The 24,248-nt window shown below is 37.7% G+C and overlaps 1 protein-coding gene across 4 annotated transcripts in view; it reads left to right on the top strand.

The window, feature by feature from the left end:
* Nucleotides 1-24,248, top strand: part of MINPP1 (multiple inositol-polyphosphate phosphatase 1) — a 40,169-nt gene extending 15,921 nt beyond the window's left edge. Inside the window, exon 5 of one of the 4 annotated variants that reach the window (XM_027528464.1) lies at nt 19,873-24,248. In XM_027528464.1, coding sequence (XP_027384265.1) covers nt 19,873-20,266 — 394 coding nt within the window. In that variant the 3' untranslated portion in view covers nt 20,267-24,248. Of the gene's footprint in view, nt 1-14,157; nt 14,696-19,124; nt 19,167-19,872 lie in introns of those variants that run through there. The other 3 variants (XM_027528468.1, XM_027528466.1, XM_027528465.1) reach the window with 3 other exon arrangements.

Here is a 24,248-nt window from a genome sequence, read left to right as displayed (position 1 = left end):
AAATGACATGCTTAGTTTTGCTTAGAGACATATGCTTACTGTGTTTTGGGATTGTTTCTTTCCCCCTCCAACATTACATTTATAATATTTATCATGTTGTTACATATACTATAGTTTATTCATTTTTACTAGAGTACAGTATTCAGTGATGTTCAATATTCAGTAAGTAAATACCATAGTTTATATCATCTTGTCACTGAGCGTTTGGGTAGTTTCTAATTTTTGCCATATTTTAAATAGTGAAATTGTACATGATTTCTGATATGAATTTTTCTAAATTTTTATTTTAAATGAGAGTTTCTCATCAAAAAGTCTTTTTAACATTCATACTTCTCAAAGTTTAAAAATACTTTTCATAATTTGAACCTTTGATAGAATCTAAACTGTTTGACAAATATGACTCCATGAAAGCTTATATATTCATAGTTGGAAATGAAAATCTTGTAGTAAAAGATTGTGACAGAAAGACTGAAGATGATACATTTGATTGAGTTTGTGGTATTAAGTTTTATATACATATAGATATAGAGAGAAATTGTGTGTGTGTGTGTGGATGACTTTAGTTGGTGAACTTTCTGTGGGTTAGATGGGAGTTAGGGAAGAAAACCAGATTTAGTACACGTGGTTCCTAATTCATGATTTATGATGATGGTTTGACTTAAAAGTTTTTGACTTTATGATGGTGCAAAAATGATACACATTCAGTAGAAGCTGTACTTTTCCCAGGCTAGCTCTCTGCAGTATGATACTCTCATAAAAGCTGTACTTTTCCCAGGCTAGCTCTCTGCAGTGTGATACGCTCATACTGCTGGGCATCGGCAGTCTGCTGCAGCTCTCAGTCAGCTGCAACTCTCAGTCAGTAACTCAGTCACAAGCAAAACACTGCCAATATTCTTAAAACCATTTTAGACCCACACAGCCATGCTGTGTTTCACTTTCAGTACAGTGTTTAATGTGAGATATTCAGCACTTTATTATAAAGTAGGCTTTGTCTTAGGTGATTCTGCTCAACTGTAGGCTAATGTTAGCATTTTGAACACATTTAAAGTAGGGTAGATTTGAGCAGACTCCAGGAAATAGCAGGACAGGGAAGCCTGGCGTGCTGCAGTTCATGGGGTCACAAAGAGTCAGACACGACTAAACAATTGTACAACAAAAGGTAAGCTGTGATGTTTGGTAGGTTTCTGACTGGATGTTTTCAGTTTAATGAAGTGCTTATTGAGATGTAACCCCATCATAAGTGGAGAAAGAGCTGTACTTAGTTTCTGCTACCAAACACTTTTTTGGTAGCAGAAACAAAATAGTCAAGGCAAGTTCCCTCTTTGAGATAGGTATTAATTTCTTTCCTACTTGGTTTTATGAATGTTTTAAAACCCTTAAACTTTATGAGATAACAGACCTTTGCTGTTTTTTCATTGTTTAAGGTTTATCTCATTGATGAATGTGAGGTATGGAAAACTTAAAATTGTGTCTGAAAGATTCTAAATAACTTCTGCAAAATTTGCTGTTACAACTTGTTACCAGATTCAAAGCTTAAATAAGATATTTATTGTTGGTATTTTAAAAATGAGCATTTCTGTACACTAAAAACTACAAAGCATTACAGAGAGAAATTAAAGATAACCCAAATAAATCCAGAGATATACTGTCTTTATAGATTGGAAGATTCAGATTGATCATCTGTAGACTGACTACAATCCCTGTCATAATTGCAGTGGATCTCTTTGTAGAAATTGAGAAGCTTATTCTAAAATCTATACAGAAATGCAGAGGCTCTAGAAGAGCTAAAACAATTTTGAAAAAGCAAAAGGACTTAATAAATACCTGACTTTAAAACTTATTATAAAATTATAGCCATAAACAGATGGATCAATATAATCAAGTCAAGAAGTAAATTCTGATATATATGGTCAGTTTTTTGCACAGATGCCAAGGTAATGTGTTGGCGTCCTTTCAGCAAATGGTGCTGGAACAGTTGGAAACCCATATGTTAAAAAAATGACACTCAGACCCTTCCCCACACGATACAGAAAAATAGATTATAGACTTGTATAAAATCTAGAATTAGAAAACTTCTAGAAGAAAATGTAGGATCAAGCAGCAAGGATATATTGTGCAGCACAGGAAAACATAGCCATTATTTTGTAATAATTTAGAGTATAATCTTTAAAACTATTGAATCACTGTTATACACTTGAAACTAATATAGTTGTACTACAGTTTTTAAAGAGAAACAAACAAAATGTAGGATCAATGACCTGGATTTAAAAGCTAAAACTATGAAACTTTTAGAAGAAAACATAGTAGTAGGTCTTCACCATCTTGGATTAGGCAATGACTTCTTAGATACAGAAACAAATGCATAATCCATTTAAAAAAAATAGAAATGAACTTCATCAAAATTAAAAATCTTTGTGCTTCAAAAAGAAAAGCACTATTTGGAAACTGAGAAGACAAGCAACAGGCTTGGAGAAAATAGTTGCAAACCATATATATGTGATTAAGGATTTGAGTCCAAAATGTATTTAAAAAGTTACATCTCACTGATAAGGTGACACATAATCCAATTTTGAAAAGGGGCAAAAATTTGAACAGATACTTTACTAAAGAAAGATCTGTGGATGGGAAATAAGCATGTGAAAAGATACTAATAAACTATCTGATAATATTGTTAGATATTAAAATCACAGTGCTGCTGCTGCTAAGTTGCTTCAGTCGTGTCCGATTCAGTGCGACCCCGTAGATGGCAGCCCAACAGGCTCCCCCTTCCCTGGGATTCTCCAGGCAAGAACACTGGAGTGGGTTGCCATTTCCTTCTCCGATGCGTGAAAGTGAAAAGTGAAAGTGAAGTCGCTCAGTCGTGTCCGACTCTTAGCGACCCCGTGGACTGCAGTCTGTCAGGCTCCTCCGTCCATGGGAGTTTCCAGACAAGAGTACTGGAGTGGGTTGCCATTGCTTTCTCCAAAATCACAATGAAATACCGCTTATACCCCTAAGTTGGCTGTAAAATAAGAGAAAAAAATATATATGTTGGTCTCTGCCCCGGGTTCTTGACATTGGGCTCCTGAAACCATTGTACTGTCTCGGGTGGTAAGAGTGTCTTTTGTTCTGAGATGACTGGATGGCTCCAGGATGATGGTTGTTCACTGGAAATAACAAGCCATAATTAGAAGCTTGGAATTTTCAGCCTCATCCTCCCGCTGCCCCCAGTCACCATCACCATTCCCCACAGTTCTCTTGAGAAGGGAGAAGGGCTGGAAATGGAGTTAATGATCAGTCATGCCTTCGAGGTTCACGGGACTTCTGTGGTGGTGAACAAGTAGAGCAGTTAAGAAAGAGACATGTCTGGAAAGGACATGGAAGCTCTGTGCCCCTTCCCACTTACCTTTCCCTGTACTCCTTTTCCATCTGGATGTTCATCTGTGTCTTTTATGATACCCTTTTATAGTAAACTGGTAAGTGCAAATTAGTATTTTCCTGACTTTGTGAGCCAGTCTAGCAAATTAAACCTAAGGGGATCATGAGAGCCTTCTGTCTGTGGCCATATTGGATAGAAGTTGTGGGTGACCTAGGTGAAGACCTGCTACTTACAGTTGGCACCTGAAGTAGGGGCAGTCTCGTGGGACTGAGCCCTTAGCCTGTGGGAGATAATGCGTAGAACAGCCACCTGGTGTCACAGAGTGTTGCCTAGTGTGGGAAAAACCCTGCACATATGGTAACCAGAGGGGTCAGAAACATTAGGAATGTGAGAGGAAATGAGAAACATAGGAGGAAAGGACTAGAAGTATTTTTCCTATTCACTGGCTAAAATAAGAAAAAAATTTTTAAATTTTTCTTAAGTGTTGGTAAGGTGTGAAGCAATTGGAAACCTTATGCATTTTTGGTGGGAAAGTAAAATTGTTTAAAAAGAATCTTTTTAAACATATACCTTGTATGCGATTTATATTAAAATGAAATTCCAGGTTTAGTTTATTTTATTATGCTTTGCTTATCTTACCCACAAGTGAAGTACAGCGGGGAAAAAAATTGCAATGGACTGACTATTCCATTATGTTAGGTAATAGCTAGTTGTGTTTTTTTATCTACTCAGAAGCTAATGAGACTAATTTTCATGTCATGGATGTCATGAAATGGGATGCGGTAGTATGGAAGCCATGGGATGTAGTAGGCAGATGCTTAGATTTGGTTTTGAGTCCTGGTTCTACTCTATTGATGCTGCAGATTCCTCACTTTTGAAAAGGGGAATTATTGTCCTGACTCACAGGGTTGTTAATCAAGTGAGATAATTTCTAATAAAACACTTAGTATAATGTAGGATACAGATATGGTATTGTTACTGTATGTGAGAGCTCTCTGGTCAAACATGTCCTTAATGTCTTTGTCAGACATTCACATACCTTTCCTCTCCCTGCTGCCATGATTCAAATATTAGAAACAGATACTTTCTAGTAGTTAACCTCTTCCAGTTTTCATGTTCTTGAGCTCATTCCTTAAATTAAATCCCTTTCCATCAGCAGGATAGAGAACATTTTTACTCCTTTTGGAGGATTACTCTAGTATTAGTGAATTGAAAAGAAGATTCATTCAACAGTATTTTAAACATCTACTGTGATATATGTCAGGCAGTATCATATGAGCTGGACAGAGTCATTGTACTTGTGACTCTTAACAATATAGAGAAAATAGAAATGTATAAAAAAGCCATGGGTTGTGATATAACTATTTATGTAAGATTGTAAAACAGTATGGTTATTCCCTTGTGGTTCAGTTGGGAAATAATCTGCCTGCAATGTAGGAGACTGGGTAAAACAGTAGAAAAGTTAAAGGAAGGAGAACTTGACCTTGTAAGACAAATTTTTTTTGGCCACTGCCTCCTTTTCTAGCTAAGGAAAGAAAGTTAGCACTTATTGTGAAGAAACGGGCAGATACTTTGCGGCCTGGTTTTCTCTATACTAAAAGACTGATTAGGGATTTTTAAATTTGTTTAACTGCATCAAGATGAAATCTTAAACAGGTAAAGGGAAAAATTGAATTTAGAGACTTCTGTCAGATTGCTTTCCAGAAAACAGGGTGATACTAACCAATTTTATTAGCAGTGCCAAAATTTAGGATACTTCTCAAGAAAACCAATATATGCTCAGTACAGAGAGAATAATAGGTTTAAAAACCCCAAAACTATTTTTTAGAGCACTTTTAGGTTTACAACAAAAATGGGTGGAAATACAAAGTTCCCATGTTCTATCCCTTCCCTCACAGACATAGCCTTCTCCACTACTAATATCACACACCAGTGTGGTATCATAGTAATATTTTAACAGAATATTTTATATTTGTATTTTTTATGAACTGTTCTATCAAAATATTATTTTACTTAATGACTTTTTTGTATTTGCATTTAGAGTTTATACTGAGTGTGTTTATATATGTATTTGTATATATATATACAGAAACAATATTTATCCTTGATATTATCTGAAGAAATGTCTTCACTCATTTCTACAGTTCTGAGGCTATTTTTGCTTTCTCCATCCCTCCTCCACCCCATATTGAGATGGTACTATGTACACAGGTTGTGATTTTTTTTGTTATCTTTTTATAGTAATGTTAAATCAAAGGTATTCTTCAGTGTTTGTGAATACTTTTCAACATAATTCTTATAGTGTGATTTTACTTCACAGAAAACATTGGAGATTGTAAATAATGTTAATTGATAAGTATCAACATTTTGGTTAAATATAACCAGTCCTCCAGATCCATGGTCCTTGACACTTATTAGGATCTTGACCTTATTTTCCTTCTTAAACCATCACTACAGTCATGGGATTAAAGTTAAAACCAGTAACTTTAGTATTTAAGCAAATTTAAACAGCTGTTGCTGTTTAAAGAGCTGTGGTTAGAAAAGCAGGTTAAACTTACTGAATAAGTAAGATTTATCTGCATTTTATTCTACTTTCCCATTCCCCATTGTCTGTTAGTATATTTTTATTTTTAATTGAGATTCAGTAAGTCACTTCCTAGTTTTTCAAAGAAAGGTTTATATTCCGAACTGTATAATTGCTTACCTCATGAGATCTTCCGTTTTGTCAGGGATACTCTCAGATACGAGAATTAATTATTGTAAATATGTGTTACAGTGAATTAATTCTTGTAAATATATGTTACAGTCATTAAATAGCTCTCATTAATCTTCTTTGAACCTTTGCATTCACTGTTGAATAAGGGTATGACTTTTGAAGATTGTGTAGTTCCCTGTGTTAACCTAAGATGGCAGTATTGAAATGAAAGTATAGTGGCACCAAGCGATTACTTAGCCCATTGTAACCAGGGAGCTTTGTCTTTTGAAGTTCTTAGAAGTGTACGCAGATTCTAAATTCTCAGAACTTGTTACTGTTGCGAAGTTCTTGTTCCATGAGTTTAACTAGGTAGCACAGACTCTTCTAGTGCTAGTTGTTGAAAGATACTGGCTAAAATAAGGTAAAAGTTAATATAACTAGCCTGGCTATGCTTTGAATTCAAATTCAACTGTCCATTTGTCTTTTGGAAAGACATGTTTTGACTTTCAGTGGACTGTAGGTCTGTGATGGCTAGAACTTTATTTCCCTGGTCTGTCATCAGTGTCTAGAACAAGCCTGCGATGCAGTTGGTGCTTAGTGTATAATGAAGGAATATCCACAGTTTATAGTCATTTATCCTCCTAGGCATCTAAGCCGCAATCCTGTGTATTATTCTTGCCTTTCTCTCCCTCACCTTCTACATCTACTCACCATAATGTGGTATTTTGTTGTTGTTGTTTTTTCTTCACATCAGGTTCTTTTACTTTTCTTCACCCCCACTGCTTCCACCTCAACTCAAACTAATATTGTCTCTCTTTTTGATTCTAGCAGTTACCTCCTAAGTGCTTCCCTGATTTTAGTTTTACTTCTACTCAGATTCAATACAGCTAATTATGTAGGCAATGGAAGGTATATCCAAAGATGAAGACATTTAAATTATTGTCTCAAGGCACTCATGTCCTATTTTGGAGCATATCTATCTAACAGCACTAAAACGGGTAAAAAACAATACTGAAGAAGAATTGAATTGAACCGTTGGGGGGTGGTAAAGCCTTTATGGGAGCAGGAGTCTTTGAGGTTGGTCATATCAACCCTTAACACTTAACTTTATGAAGTATAATTGATGTGAAATAAACAGCACATATTTAAAGTACACAACTTGATAAGTTTTTATACAGCCATGAAACTATCCCCATAATCAAGATAATGAACTATCCATTGCATGCAAAAATGTCTTTGTGACTCTTTCTAAGATAGTTCCCACCCCTCATTCCCAGGCTGATCCACTGATCTGCTTTCTGTCACTATAGATTATTTTGTATTTTCTAGAATTTTATATGAGGGAACCTTATAGGATGTATGTGTACATTTTTTAGGGGTTTGGCTTCTTTTCATGTAGCATAATGGTTATAAGATTCATTTGTGTTTTGAGTATCAGTCAAATGACTCAGACATTTGACATCAGTCAAATGAATGAGACAATAAATTATTAATAATTTAATAATTCCATTTCATTTAGTATTTTACTTGTTGTTCAGTCGCTCAGTCATGTCTGACTCTTTGCAACTCTATGACCTGCAGCATGCCAGGCTTCCCTGTCCTTCACTGTCTCCTGGAGTTTGCTCACACTCATTTCCATTGAGTTGATGATGCCATCCAGCCATCTCATCCTCTGTCGCCTCCTTCTCTTCCTGCCCTCAATCTTTCCCAGCATCAAGGTCTTTTCCACTGAGTCAGTTCTTCGCATCAGGTGGCCAGCTTCAACATCAGTCCTTCCAGTGAATATTCAGGACTGATTTCCTTTAGGATTGACTGGTTTGATTTCCATGCTGTCCAAGGGACTGTCAACAGCCTTCTCCAGCACCACAGTTTGAAAGCATCAGTTCTTGGGTGCTCAGCCTTCTTTGTCATCCAGCTCTCACATCCACACATGACTACTGAGAAAACCATAGTTTTGACTATACAGAGTTTTGTCAGCAAAGTGATGTCTCTGCTAGGTTTATCATAGCTTTTCTTCCAAGGAACATGCATCTTTTAAGTATTTTACTTGGTGTTCCATTATATGGATATAATGGATTTGTTTATCCAATTTGTTTATCCATTCTCTTTATGGTAGGCATTTGGGTCATTTACAGTTTGAGGCTGCTACAAATAAGGCTGCTGTGAACATTTGTGGTCTTTGTATGAACATAGGCTTTCAGTTCTTTTGGATAATTAATGCACTGGAAGGACTGATGCTGAAGCTGGAGCTTTAGTACTTTGGCCACCTGATGCAAAGAGCTGACTCTTTGGAAAAGACCCTGATGCTGGGAAAGATTGAGGGCAGGAGGAGAAGGGGATGACAGAAGACGAGGTGGTTGGATGGCATCACCAGCTCAATGGACATGAGTTTGAGCAAACAACAGGGGATAGTGAAGGACCAGGAAGCCTGGTGAGTCGGACAGGTCTGAATGACTGAAAACAACAACAAAACCCAGAGATGGAAGAGCTGAGTCATATGTAGGTGCATGTTTAACTTCTTTAGAAACTGCCAAACTCTCCCCACCGGTGTGTGAGTTACAGTTATTCTATTTCCTGGCCAACACTTGGTATGGTAGGTATTTAATACTTTTAATTTTAGCCATTCTCATGGGTGTGTTGGAGCACTTCATTGTTGTTTTAGTTTCATTTCCCTAAAAATTAGTGTTGGAGGACGGATGGAATGAAAAATGCCAACCAAACTGAGAAGTCATCTTGAAAGTGAAACAAAAGAAGGGCAGCTTCATGTAATCAGTGGATCGATTTATTATAGAATAACTTACAAGGTGGGATCAGGATCAGGCAGACAATGATCTGGAAGCATTCACAGCTGTACTTGGCACTGCTAATTGGGCATTGGGACAGTTTTACAGTTAACCTAGGATATGAGGGTACAGGCTTGGATATAGGATGCATATTTCTAAGTCAAGACTAACAGATAGGGTAACTAGTCTCCTGGACACTGGAAATATATCAGTGGAAGTTTTTATTGTTTGGGGACTAACAGAGCATTGAGGCCACCTGGTCCTCATGATTATTAAACAATATCTTAAATGACAAAACCCTCAATGGCAGAGAAGTGATTCAGTCAGTCAATCAATTCAGTCACTCAGTCGTGTCTGACTCTTTGTGACCCCACGAACCGCAGCATACCAGGCCTCCCTGTCCATCACCAACTCCCGGAGTCCACCCAAACCCATGTCCATTTAGTCGGTGATGACATCCAACCATCTCATCCTCTGTTGTCCCCTTCTCCTCTTGCCCTCAATCTTTCCCAGCATCAGGGTCTTTTCAAATGAGTCAGCTCTTTGCATCAGGTGGCCAAAGTATTGGAGTTTCAGCTTCAACATCAGTCCTTCCAATGAACACCCAGGACTGATCTCCTTTAGGATGGACTGGTTGGATCTCCTTGCAGTCCAAGGGATTCTCAAGAGTCTTCTCCAACACCACAGTTCAACAGCATCAATTCTTCTGCACTCAGCTTTCTTTATAGTCCAACTCGCACATCGATACATGATCAATGGAAAAACCATAGCCTTGACTAGATGGACCTTTGTTGACAAAGGCCAACAAAGTAATGTCTCTGCTTTTTAATATGCTGTCTAGATTGGTCATAACTTTCCTTCCAAGGAGTAAGCGTCTTTTAATTTCATGGCGGCAGTCACCATCTGCAGTGATTTTGGAGCCCAGAAAAATAAAGTCAGCCACTGTTTCCCCATCTATTTGCCATGAAGTGATGGGACCAGAGGCCATGATCTTAGTTTTCTGAATGTTGAGCTTTAAGCCAGCTTTTTCACTTTCCTTTTTCACTTTCATCAAGAGGCTCTTTAGTTCTTCACTTTCTGCCATAAGGGTGGTGTCATCTGCATATCTGAGGTTATTGGTATTTCTCCCGGCAGTCTTGATTCCAGCTTGTGCTTCATCCAGCTCAGCTTTTCTCATGATGTACTCTGCATAGAAGTTAAATAAGCAGGGTAACAATATACAGCCTTGACGTACTCCTTTTCCTATTTGGAACCAGTCTGTTGTTCCATGTCCAGTTGAAATTGTTGCTTCCTGACCTGCATACAGGTTTCTCAAGAAGCAGGTCAGGTGGTCTGGTATTCCCATCTCTTTCAGAATTTCCCACAGTTTATTGTGATCCACACAGTCAAAGGCTTTGGCATAGTCAATGAAGCAGAAATAGATGTTTTTCTGGAACTTTCTTGCGTTTTTCAATGATCCAGCGGATGTTGGCAATTTGGTCTCTGGTTCCCCTGCCTTTTCTAAAACCAGCTTGAACATCTGGAAGTTCACGGTTCACATACTGTTGAAGCCTAGCTTGGAGAATTTTGAGCATTACTTTACTAGCGTGTGAGATGAGTGCAATTGTGCGGTAGTTTGAGCATTCTTTGGCATTGCCTTTCTTTGGGATTGGAATGAAAACTGACCTTTTCCAGTCCTGTGGCTACTGCTGAGTTTTCCGAATTTGCTGGCATATTGAGTGCAGCACTTTCACAGCATCATCTTTGAGGATATGAAACAGCTCAACTGGAATTCCATCACCTCCACTAGCTTTGTTCGTAGTGATGCTTCCTAAGGCCCACTTGACTTCACATTCCAGGATGTCTGGCTCTCAGTGAGTGACCATACCATCGTGATTATCTGAGAAGTGATTCAGTACTACACATTACAGCCCTGGCCGAGACAGGAAAAACTGTTAAGAGCTCAAGATAATACCAGTTATGCTAACAGCCATACAACTAGTGATACTGAACTTATTTACCATCCATGTGTTTACTTTGGTTAAGTGTCTGTTCAAATCTTTTGCCACTTTTTAACTGGGTTATTTATCATTTTTATTATTGTTGCTTTAAGAGTTCTTTAATGTATACTCTAGATACAGAGTCTTTCTCATATTTATACTTTACAAGTATATTCTCCTAAACTGTGGTTTGCCTTTTTTGTTTTTATAATAATGTCTTTTATGGGCTAACTTTGCAACACTTTTGAGTCAGTTCCTCCTGAGCATCTGTTTGGTACCCTGTATATTTTGAGATTTTCCTATAATGTGTTAGCTTTGGGGATTCTTTCCAATTCTTTCTGTTCAGTACTTTTTGCCTGGATTTGTATAGTTTTCTCACAGACAGTGATTTGATCAGTACTAGCTGAAATCTTGAGAGGAGTCACTGCACATCTCTCTTCTCTGGTATCCTAGCCTGTAAATTCTACTCAGTTGGGCCTCCATGAATTTCCAGTTCTATCTCATCTTCTCAGGAAGATTGACATAACTCTGTTTGGGTTCCCGTGCCCTGTGCTGCAGCCTGGAAACTAGGCAGTTAACATGGGGGAGCTGTGGGGATTTGCCTCCCCTCGCTCTTATTCTCACTATTGTTGAATATCTGGAAACTGCCTTTTCATATCTTTTGTTTGGCTTTATAGTAGTTTAAGGCAGGAAGGTAAATCCAGTCCCTGTTACTACATCTTGGATGAAAGCCAAAGTTATTTCTATGTATTTTTCTTGAGAAAAAACTTTACACTTGAATCATTTCATTCTATATTTGTGTTAAAATGTCAAATTTGATACTTTTCCAAATGACACATTGGAGCTGATGCTTCAATCAGATGTAAAATAGGATTAAATTATTTTTCCTTGTAATTTTCTTCCCAAAGCATCTCATATCTCTGGCAGTTCATGTTGCTTATTTGTGCACTTACATAATTGTGGGAATTACACGAGTCTAAAGCTCTATTTGATATTCTCAGATCATGTTTAAAAATACACTTTGTGTAACATTAGTTGAGTGTGAAACATGAACTAAGAGCTTAGAAAAACCTAAGCTGAGTACATTTAGGAGAAAACATGCAATTATTAGTTGTTTTTCTGGTTGAACTTTTTCCTGGATGTTTAATCTACTTTGAACACATGCATACATGCATAGTCATCAAACCTCATTCAACAACATAATTTTAGAGTTCAACTTAACTTTCCTTTTTAATGGAAGATTTGATAAAAATCTCCTTACCAACTTAAGTAAGTAAAAAGAGGGCTGAAATTTGGAGAAGTGCATTCTTACTTGCTAGATAACATTAGGTAATTCACTTGTCCTTTCCCTATTTCTTAAATGAGAAGTCATGACCAGATTTCAACCCTAAAATATTAGAATTCCAACTGTGTATTTCTACATATAATTCATTTAAGTTATTCATTTGTTTTCCTGTATTTGTATTGATAGTTTACATTTTCTAGGGTTTTTAATTTTTTAAAGCTAAAATGAATCTCTCTTAAAAGTGGTTTTGTCACTTTTTGGAAAATGTGTTATCTCAAATTTAATGCATTTTTATCAGAGGGATAGGGCAGAATTAAAGGTACATTAGATGCCTTTTTGTTCTGTTTTTTTTTTGAGACTTTGTGCTGCAAGTTCTAAAGAATATCATTACAAGTCAGGGATATAGTTAATATGAGAAATGTAACTAATAGAAGTCTTATGTTGAAGGATTGGAGTATGCAGTCAGAATGTAAAGAACAGAAACTACATGATTCAAGAAAAATAGAAATGTTCAAAGCAAATTATAAACTATCTGCACTTTCCTTAATTTGGTGTTGTGTGTAAATTTAAAATGTAAATTAATCTATTTAGATACTTTAAATGTAGAGCTCATTAGGACAAAATTATTAGACTTCTCTGAAATACACATGATGCGGGGGATAAAAGCTAATATGGAACAGAACTGTAGACACACTGTTCCTCAGGATGTCAGATTGTAATATACAGCAGAGGGATTCTTAGGATGTGTAGAGTCTGAACTCCCAAAACTGTATTCAAGTTTTTATGGGTTTGAGCATTTCTCTGGGATGAAATCTCATTCCTTTAGATTTTCAAATGGTTGCATGTCCCCAATATTTATAAAACTATAGATGCAGTGAGTATTGAATACATGTCATTACTGATTGCCTTGGCAGTTCCTCCTTTAAAAAAATTTTACATCTTCCTACCAAAAGACTGCAGTTTTTAGTTAAAGGTAAAAAGCTAGTTCTTTCTGTCATGGCATCCTGAACCTCACAACTCTGTTTATTGAATGGCCATATGATGCAAAGAAAACTATATGGGACCACAGGTAGAATGGAATGTAGCAGTCTTTATGCTCTCTGCAATTTTGTGACAAAATTATGTGGCCTTACATTAGGAATTGAGTAAATTGAGAAGTGATTTTTTTTTCCACATCTTTCCCCTGTTGTCTTCCCATGCATTGTGTTCTCTTGTTCTTTCTGGTCTTTCTAACCCTCCAACCCCTAGACAGGCAGGCAGACACACACACACACACACACACTTTTGTATTCCCTCATTCAGACATAATCACGCACACTGTAACCCACTGGCTAGTGCCAGTGTTTTGGACTTAATTATAAACCAAATTTGCTTTAAATAAGCTTGGGAATAAAACCCAGAAAATTTCCCATGGCATCCTTGAAACTTGGATATATTTAAGAAGAAGCTGGGGTTTTGGTTCTTTCAAACAGCAGTTGGGCTTGTACTTAAAGAAGGAAATCAGTTTCTAGCAAATAGCTTAGAGGGGGTTCACTGTGAGGATCTGGCAGAGTTCACATCCCCTATGACTGGTCCCTTGAAATTTTTAACTCTTAGACTTGTCTACACCAAGCCTCTAGCAATTTGTCAATTTACAGTTTTAAGTTTTCTGACTCTGGCATAGGTTCCTGTGGAGGTTTCTGCTCCTGTAAATTATGGTTTTCTGTGTCTGCCTATCTCTCCAATTTAGGGGGCAGCAGTTTGACCTGTGACCTCACCTCTCTAATGGATCTAAGATGAACCATTGAGTTTTCATTTTGTTTGGCTCTTTGTTGTTAGGGTGGAATGGCAGTTTCTAAGCTCCTTACAGACTGAAAACTGAAAGTTCTAGGTTTTTTTATACCCAGAGTTTGATATTTTCACAATTGAGTTTCAAACAATAAAGTAGAAATCAGTTTACATATTGCTTGCGTGCATGTGCATGAGGCAGAAATACTGGAGTGTGTTGCCATTTCCTCCACAAGGGGATCTTTCCAACCCAGGGATCAAACTCACATCTCTGGCTTCTGCATTGGCAGGCGGATTCTTTACCACAGAGACACTGGGAAGCCCAAAATATGAGATCCACATATTGTTTAGTCATTGTTTATAAGTGGAGAAAAGCATTCTCACATTCTTAGCCGTAAGTAGGCCCTTGGTTTGAAGTATGTGGTCTAAGAGGACTGAAAAATTATTAGGTAAGTTCTTTTGAATTATGTACCTCATAATTATGAGTTAGATGTTTTACTTCTGCTATTTTAGGGAGCCTTGAAGATTACATGAAGGATTATATTTATTCTAGTTTTAGCACTTGAACCATTAAGGATTACCAAGTTGAATTCCAACTAAGAAAAACAAATAGTGAAGAAAAAGTTTTGTTTGAATCTTGTGATTTATATGCTGAGCTTTTATCTGTTGGGAATACTTTTTGAGTTAATGGAAAAATTACTTAACCTTTTTTTTTTTTTATCTTGTAACTTATTTAGGAATGTTAAATTCTGCTTCTTACCCTTAAAATCCAACCTATAAATTTTGTGAGCTCTGAATTTTGAAATAAAATCAAGAAGAAAGAGTTTTAGAATTGTTTAAAATATGGAGGTTCAGTTCAGTTCAGTCACTCAGTCATGTCCAACTCTTTGCAACCCCATGGACTGCAGCATGCCAGGCTTCCTTGTCCATCACCAACTCCCGGAGTTTACTCAAACTCATGTCCATTGAGTCGGTGATGCCATCCAACCATCTCATCCTCTGTCATCCCCTTTTCCTCCTGTCTTCAATCTTTCTCAGCATCAGGGTCTTTTCCAGTGAGTCAGTTCTTCATATCAGGTGGCCAGAGTATTGGAGTTTCAGCTTCAGCATCAGTCCTTCCAATGAATACCCAGGACTGATGTCCTTTAGGATGGACTGGTTGGATCTCCTTGCAGTCCAAGGGACTCTCAAGAGTCTTCTCCAACACGGCAATTCAAAAGCATCAATTCAAAGCATCAAATGTTGGATCCCACCAAGGAAAGATACCCCACGTCCAAGAGCAAAGGAGGAGCCCCAGCAAGATGGTAGGAGGGGCGAAATCATGTCTAGGATCAAATCCCATACCTGCCAGAGATGCTTGGAGGGCTCAAACAAACCTTGTGCGCACCAGAACCCAGAAACCCCACAGAGCCTGAGCCAGAAGTGTGTTTGAGTTCATACCTCAGGTATGGGTCAGTAGTGGACTGCCACAGTGGCACGGGCTCTGGATGCAGTAGTCCTGGGTATGGCATAAGCCCTCTTGAAAAAGGTTGCCATTAACCCCACCATAGAGCCGCCAGAACTTATGCAGGACTGGGGAAACAGACTCTTGGAGGGCACAAACAAAAGCTTGTGTGCACCAGGACCCAAGAGAAAGGAGCAGTGGCTCCACAAGAGGCTGACCCAGACTTGCCCATGAGTGTCCAGGAGTCTCTGGCAGAGGCATGGGTTGGTGGTGGCCTGCTGCAGGGTTGGGGACACTGAGTGCAGCAGTGGGTGCATGGTACCTTTTGAAGAAGGTTGCCATTATCTTCATTGTCTCCACCATAGTTTGGCCTCAGGTCAAACAACAGGAAGGCGACACAGCCCCGCCCATCAACAGAAAATTGGATTAAAGATTTACTGAGCATGGCCCCACCCATCAGAACAAGACCCAGTTTCCCCCTCAGTCAGTCTGTCCCATCAGGAAGCTTCCATAAGCCTCTTATCCTCCATCAGAGGGCAGACAGAATGAAAACCATAATCACAGAAAACTAACCTATCTGATCACATGGACCACAGCCTTGTCTAACTCAATGAAACTATGGTGGAGAGTTCTGACAAATCGTTGTCCACTGGAGAAGGGAATGGCAAGTATTCTTAAGTATTCTTGCCTTGAGAACCCCATGCTGCTGCTGCTGCTAAGTCGCTTCAGTCGTGTCCGACTCTGTGCGACCCCACAGACGGAAGCCCACCAGGCTCCCCTGTCCCTGGGATTCTCCAGGCAAGAACACTGGAGTGGGTTGCCATTTCCTTCTCCAGTGCATGAAAGTGAAAAGTGAAAGGGAAGTTGCTCAGTCATGTCCGACTCTTAGCGACTCCGTGGACCGCAGCCTACCAGGCTCCTCCATCCATGGGATTTTCCAGGCAAGAGTACTGGAGTGGGGTGCCGTTGCCTTCTCCGTGAGAAGCCCATGAACAGTATGAAAATATGGAGGTGGTTAAAGAGAATTTTAAACCACTTTAGAGTTTTAGTTTATGTTCATGTTGATAGTAGCGTATTTTACAAAGTTTCATAAGGCATTCTTTTCTATTTTTTATAAAATAAAAAAGCTCTTTCTCTGTGAGATAAAATTTCTCTAAGCCAGATTTTTAATACTGTTCCTTGGCATTTTTAAAAAAGATATAAACCAAACCAAGGCTTCCCTGGTACCTCAGATGGTGAAGAATCCACCTGCAATCCAGGAGACCTGGGTTCTATCCCTGGGTTGGGAAGATCCCCTGAAGGAGGGCGTGGCAACTCCATTATTCTTGCCTGGAGAATTCCATGGACAGAGGAGCCTGGCAGGCTATAGTCAATGGGATTGCAAAGAGTCAGACACGACTGAATCGACTTAGCACACAGAACACACAGACTAAACCAATGAAGTACCTTCTTATTCTGTTTTCAATAAAGATTTGTGTACATACATTTAGGAATGATTTACACATAATTCTTTAAGTGGTAATTTGTTTCAAGTGATTATATGATACACACATACCCACACACATAGGTACAATTTGTGTTGTTTGTAATACACCCAACAAGGGGTGATATTGCTATCAAAAAACAAGAAGTCAGGTACCATCCTGATACAAACTAGTGCTGTATTTTGTAATTAGGTGTCTTAGAAATGGGCCAAGTGATTTTAATTATGTCTGGGAAATGAGAGATAAAGAGGGGGAGATTCGTTGGCAAGGCAGAGATGTTCATCTATAAAGAAAAAAGTGTTTAGGAAATTGTATCCATTGGATCTGCATACAACTTCAGTACAGTGTTCCAGATAGCTATTACTTATTCATTGGAGTTTAAACATTTGACCTAGATACAGCTTCTCTGAAGTTAAAAGTTGTCATTTTTTTGACATATTCCCTTTCTTCTGTGCTACAATAAAAATGTAGTTGCATACACTCTTCATTACTCAGCAAATTGAATTCAAGGCATAGAGTATAATGACTATGTTGCAGAAAATTGGGCACATCCATTTTTGTCCAGTGCTTTTTGTGTGTTAATACAAGGGACATCAGCCAACTTCTTTTTCTGAAGGAGCAACAGCATCTGCTGTGTGTGTACAACCCTAAGGCACAAAGGGTAAGGTAGGCAGAAAATAATTATGAGTGAGATTGTGCTCATTTCTCCTTTATATTTGGCATTATTGTAAAAATATGTAACCTACAAAGAATTATAAGTTGCTTACTATTTTCTGCAAGCACATTTAATCTCTAAGTAAGCTGATGATTTTAGTTTTCACATTGTTTTGAGGAAGGCTACGTTAGTTTTGACCCTCTAATATCTAGTTACCCTTATCTTTCGTTATCACTATTGTATTTATGGATTTAACCATACCTTTAAAAATACTGTTTTTAATATATTTCATCCTTTTGTAATGGAGATTGATCTGTAATAAGATAATATTTAGGGCACTTATTTTTCAAATTGTGTTTTTCCTTTCTGTTGAAAACTTCTTGAAATTGTAAAATATGTTCTTTAATTTAGATGCATCATATGGCACAAGACAGTCATTTATTTGTATTGATTTGGCTTCCTATGTGAATCTAATTATATATAAACTTGATTTCCCATAAAACTCCCAATAAGGATTTTTAAAGCACAGTTTTTCTCAACTTTCTTCTCAAAAATAGCTGATTTTACTATGTGACTGAAAGTAGGCAGTCAAAAGAGAAAATGGGATTTATTGCACTTTATATAAAGCTAAGGAATCTTAGGTTTAAAACTTAAATTTGGGTAACAATCTAGATTTAATTTCTTCTGTAGCTTGTATGTGTGAAGTTAATAGGACTTTGAAGTCATCATTTGTACATAGCCCTGTTGGTCTGTCCCCTATCCCCAGCCACGTTTTTTTTTTTTGTTTCATATGTGTTTTTGTTGTTTGTCTTTTATCTTTTTTTTTCCTATTTTCTCTTTGATTGACTTTTGAACCCAAGTATGTAGGTAAGTCTGTTTACTCCACTGCTTTTCCACACAGTAGCCACCAGCCACATGTGGTTATTCAGCACCTGAAATGGTGGTATGAATTGAGATTGCTGTAAATGTAAAGTGCATGTGGCCTTTCAAAGATTTGGTAGAAAAAAATAAAATAGTTGTGACTGTTTCCCTTGGGTTTTGGATCTGCTATCCATTTGCCGCATCCATTTTTATGTGAGGAATCAGGAGGATTCAGAAACTGCTGCAAATATTGCTGTCCTCCCAGAAAATTTGTAACCTGATGTTTGGTTAACTGTGTTTGAATAGAGTTTTTTTTTTTTATTTGCGTATAGTTGTTTTACGGTGTTAGTCTCTGCTATACAACAAAGTGATTCAGCCTCACATATACATATATCCTGTCTTCCTTGGATTTTCTGTTTGAATAGGCTTACAAATTATAATGAGAACAAAAGCCATAGTCTTTTTATAAAAGTTGGAGAAAAGGCTAAATAGTCATTTGCTGCTGTTTTTAAAAAATTATTTATTTATGTATTTTTGGCTGAGCTAGGTCTTCTTTTCTGCCCAGGCTTTTCTCAAGCTGCATCAAGTAGGGGCTCTTCTTTAGTTGCAGTATGAAGGCTTCACACTGATGGGGCTTCTCTGGTTGCAGAGCGCAGGCCCTCGGGCACATGGGCTTCAGTAGCTGTGGCATGTGGTCTCAGTGGTTGTGGCTTCTGGGCTCCAGGTCAGTTGTGACGCACTGACCTTGTTGCTCTGCAGCACGTGGAATCTTGCCCAGATCAGGGATCTAACCCATGTCTCCTGCATTGGCAGGTCGATTCTTTACCACTGAGCCACCAAGGAAGCCCTCCTGCTACTTTTAAAAGAAGTCTTTATCAGAGAAAAATCGTAGAAAACTTGAAAGAAAATAAAAAGGTGACCTAGCTCATGTGTTGAAAGCTATTGTTTCTGGCAGTGTATAAACTCCATTCCCAACCACAGACCTAGTTTATCAGCTAGAATAGGTTGTGTCTTTACCTTTTTGTGACTCTCTCACATTTGGTGACCAAGTCAGGTCTCATAAAACATTGAAGAATTATATGCATTACCATTCACTGTTCAGACTTGGTTTTAACCAAGAAATTTACTGAATAGTGTCCTAATTCCCTAAAGATGAAATAACATTTGAAATTCATTCTGACGAGCTCCAGAGAGTAATCAATATTTACTAAGGGCCAGGTGCTCAGATTCATTCACAGAAAGGCAATGCAGTTTTGAAATCCATATCAACTTGAAGTTCCCTTATCAAAAGCAGTAAAGACTCAGCTCTCTTTAAGCTTAAAGAATAATGTATGTGTTTTAGATAGATTTACAATATGCAGTGATCCAAAATTTTAAAATGTAATTTTAGTGCATAAAGTTCAGTTCTCTGCCACACAGAATTTAGCCATACTGTTGTTTATATAAAGATTTTAAAAAGATGAGAAAGTTGTGTGTTAATTCTAAGTGTGGTTATTATGTTAAATTGCTGTGTATGTAGAAAATGTTTTATATGTATCTTTTTCTTTATTTCTCTTTTAAGTTCTCAACCAGTTTCCTCTCCAGTCATCCTCCAGTTTGGCCATGCAGAGACCCTTCTTCCACTGCTTTCTCTCATGGGCTACTTCAAAGACAAGGAACCCCTAACAGCCTACAATTACAAGGAGCAAATGCATCGGAAGTTCCGAAGTGGTCACATTGTACCCTATGCTTCAAACCTGATATTTGTGCTTTACCATTGTAAAAATGCTAAGACTCCTAAAGAAGAATTCCGAGTGCAGATGTTACTGAATGAAAAAGTGTTACCATTGGCTCACTCACAAGAAACTGTTTCTTTGTATGAAGATCTGAAGAACCACTATAAGGACATCCTTCAGAGTTGTCATACCAGTGAAGAATGTGAACTACCAAAGGTGAACACGTCTGATGAGCTATGAGTAACTGCCAAACATTTTTAATTCATCAGCAGTCTCCAGGGAGTGATTCCATGCTTGGAATAGGTGGGCAGTCCCTGGGTACAGAAAGCTTTAACATTTCTTGGATATTTCTGTTTTTTCAAAGAAGAATGTTTCTTTTTGAGTCTGGACATGGATATGTAAGAAATGATCTTTCACTGAAGCAGCTCTCATGGGAAATCTGTTCGGAGATAACTGGTACTACATACATTTACAGAAATTAAATTCTTCCTACTTACGTAAGAAGTCTCACACTGAGATAGAACATGATTTCAAAATGATACACAGAAGTTTTGGAGTAACGAAATATTTTGTCATTTGGACAATCCATAACGCGACTGGACTAAGTCTAGGAACTTTACCAGCTGTGCTGCCATTCTTTCTTTTTTCCTCAGGTAGCACAGTTCTAGTATTTTCTTCTTAATCAGAGCTATTATGATTCACTGGGAGTATCACTTTGGAAGAAATTAACATCTCTAGTTGAGAATTTGAAACAATATTAAGAAACAGTATGATTTAAAAGAACACCTTCACTGAAGGAAGACAAAAGTATAATAAAATGTCTTTGTTAAGAGTATTTATAAAGTATTTGAACACGATTTCAGTAATTCCCTTTAACCTCTTAGTAAGTCTTGAAAGGCCGTTATTTAATTATTATCATACCTGTTTCACATATATAACTGGAAGAGCAAAGAGGACCATTAGCAACAAGACAGAAGAATAGAATCAAACTTAAATCCATTGCTTTATGTGTTTTAAAAAATTGTCACTTTGCTTGTATTTGTATATTTTACTGTTATGTGAGATACAGCTTTTGAGGGTTTAATTTCTTTTTTGTTCTTTATTTTTGTAAAGACTGACTTCATACTGGTGGGCTTTCAGTTTCACATATGCTGCTGCTTAGTCACTCAGTCGTGTCTGACTCTTTGTGACCTCATGGACTGTAGCCCACCAGGCTCCTCTGTCCATGGGATTCTCCAGGCAAGAATACTGGGGTGCGTTGCCATTCCCTTCTCCAGGGATTTTCCCGACCCAGGGATTGAACCTGGCTCCTCCTACATTACAGGCAGATTCTTTACCATCTGAGCCACAAGGGAAGACCTTTCACAGATATGAACCCCTTTCAAAGCAATAGTTGTGAGTTCTATCAAATATCATAAAAGTAGTTTCTATAATAATAAACATAATTCTTATAACTTTACTACCAAGTTTTTTTCTGCTTTCCATATTGATACACAATCAATTCAGTTCAGGTCATTCGCTCAATTGTGTCCAACTTTTTGTGACCCCATGAACCGCAGCATGCCAGGCCTCCCTGTCCATCACCAACTCCCGGAGTCCACCCAAACTCATGTCCATCGAGTCGGTGATGTCATACAACCATCTCATCTCATCCTCTGTCATCCCCTTCTCCTCTTGCCCTCAATCTTTCCCAGCATCAGGGTCTTTTCAAATGAGTCAGCTCTTTGCATCAGGTGGCCAAAGTATTGGAGTTTCAGCTTTAGCATCATTCCTTCCAATAAACACCCAGGACTGATCTCCTTTAGGATGGACTGGTTGGATCTCCTTGCAGTCCAAGGGATTCTCAAGAGTCTTCTCCAACACCACAGTTCAAAAGCATCAGTTCTTCTGCACTCAGCTTTCTTTATGGTCCAACTCTCACATCCATACATGACCACTGGAAAAACCATAGCCTTGACTGAACGGACCTTGGTTGGCAAAGTAATGTCTCTGCTTTTTAATATGCTGTCTAGGTTGGTCATAACTTTCCTTCTAAGGAGTAAGTGTCTTTTAATTACACAATCAGTAATTGACGATAAGAGGATAGCATTTCAGGCAGCTTTGACGAATCAGGCAATATAAGGACATTTTCTTCCAATAAAAATTTCTGGCGAGGAAGGCTCAAGAAGAAAGTAAATATATTTATATGAAATTATGGCTGAATTGCATTGTTGTATGGCAGAAACCAACACAACATTGTAAAGCAATTTTCCTCCAATTAAAGAATAAAAAATTTCTTAGGTTTTCACTTATTAAGAATGGAAATCCATTTTGTTCAAAATCTAAAGTGTTACAACTGTATATTAAAATTATAAAAGAAGATGCATAGATCATTGATCTGCAGATCAGATCAGATCAGTCACTCAGTCGTGTCCGACTCTTTGCAACCCCATGAATCGCAGCACGCCAGGCCTCCCTGTCCATCACCAACTCCCGGAGTTCACTGAGACTCAAGTCCATCGAGTCAGTGATGCCATCCAGCCATCTCATCCTCTGGCGTCCCCTTCTCCTGCCCCCAATCCCTCCCAGCATCAGAGTCTTTTCCAATGAGTCAACCCTTCGCACGAGATGGCCTAAGTACTGGAGTTTCAGCTTTAGCATCATTCCTTCCAAAGAAATCCCGGGGCTGATCTCCTTCAGAATGGACTGGTTGGATCTCCTTGCAGTCCAAGGGACTCTCAAGAGTCTTCTCCAACACCACGGTTCAAAAGCATCAATTCTTCGGCGCCATTGATCTTCAACTGAGTGATGTTCACAGAATAGATGATTAGCTGATAAATACTACTGATGCATCAATACACTGCTGATTATTCCTACAAAGGTCTGATTTTAATCATTTTTTTTAGGAATTTGTCTAAGGCAGACAAGAGAACAGTATAATGAGCATTCATGCCCATCATACTGTTTTAGCAAAATTAACATTGTATCATTTGGTTTAGATCAAATAAGAAGAATTGAAGACTTTTGTATGTCTTCCTGATGCTTTTCCCTCACTGCCTGCCTATAGGTAACCACCAACATATGAAGTTCAGTATTCACCATTCTACTGCATGCTTGACTCTGAAATTTTATAGTATTGTGGGAATTTAAACTTTTCTATAAAAAGGACTTCATTGTGCGTATCATTCTTGAATAATTGATTTAATTGCTGTATTTGTTTTTCAAGACTTTTTGATCATTTATCACAAATCAACAATATCAGTTCATGAGTCATGTACTTTTTATGTACAAACACTAAACTCAGACTGTGAGCATGTTAAAGTTGAATAAACGTAGTTTTTCTTTCAAGGGCGTTATCTTAAGACCTTACAACAAATTTACTTGATGTCTGGAACATTAAATAATTTGATTCATGAAGTTTTCGTAGACTATTGAAGTTTTATAGAAATTGTTTAATTTATAATTTATTGTTAAGTAGAACCATATAGTTATCATTGTAGTTTTTGGTATGTAAACTATTTCAGGATAGAGGGTGAGTGTAGTCCATTTTCGTTAATGTTACAGAGGCTGTGACATTATTCTGGTGCTATTATTCTCACTTAGTAAGTACCCGAAACTGAATAATCTTATGATAAGAGCAAAAGGTCTTATCTAGGATAGGATATATAAAAAGTTGAATGCTGAAAAATAACCTTTGGCCAACAAGAATTCATTCATGATAGGTGACCACTTTACTCAGTTAAACCAAAATGTAATCACTATCGGTTCTGAGATTTTGGTCAATTAATAAATAGCCTATGAACATTCGTCATTTTCTGTTCATAGTCTACAACTTGATGTGTGCAGTGCGTTTGTCTTTACTCTTTTTTTATAGTCATTTTATCATTTTGAAGTTTCTGCTCTCCAGCACATAACCCTGCACTTGAAACTGTCTTTGTATATAATCTTGATCTTAATTTTAACACTGAAAGCAGAGTTCAACTTGTAAAGGAAAAGGAGCTTCAGTTTTTTCAGGCAAAAATCAAATTTTATATCTTTGAGTGCTTTCCTTTTGTAAACTGCAGAATTGATACATGACCTTAAATATCTGGGAGTTACATACAACCAAACCAGAATTTGTAAGTATAAATTTTTGGAATGTATTTCTTTAAGGTGGTATTTCATACAGTTCATTAATGATCCTTGGAATCTGGACTATTCTGCCAAATGTAAACTGAAAATAAATATTTGCATTACAATGTAA

Source organism: Bos indicus x Bos taurus, chromosome 26 (genome assembly GCF_003369695.1).
Source record: "Bos indicus x Bos taurus breed Angus x Brahman F1 hybrid chromosome 26, Bos_hybrid_MaternalHap_v2.0, whole genome shotgun sequence".
NCBI lineage: Eukaryota > Metazoa > Chordata > Mammalia > Artiodactyla > Bovidae > Bos > Bos indicus x Bos taurus.
This window is presented reverse-complemented; position numbering and strand designations above follow the sequence as displayed.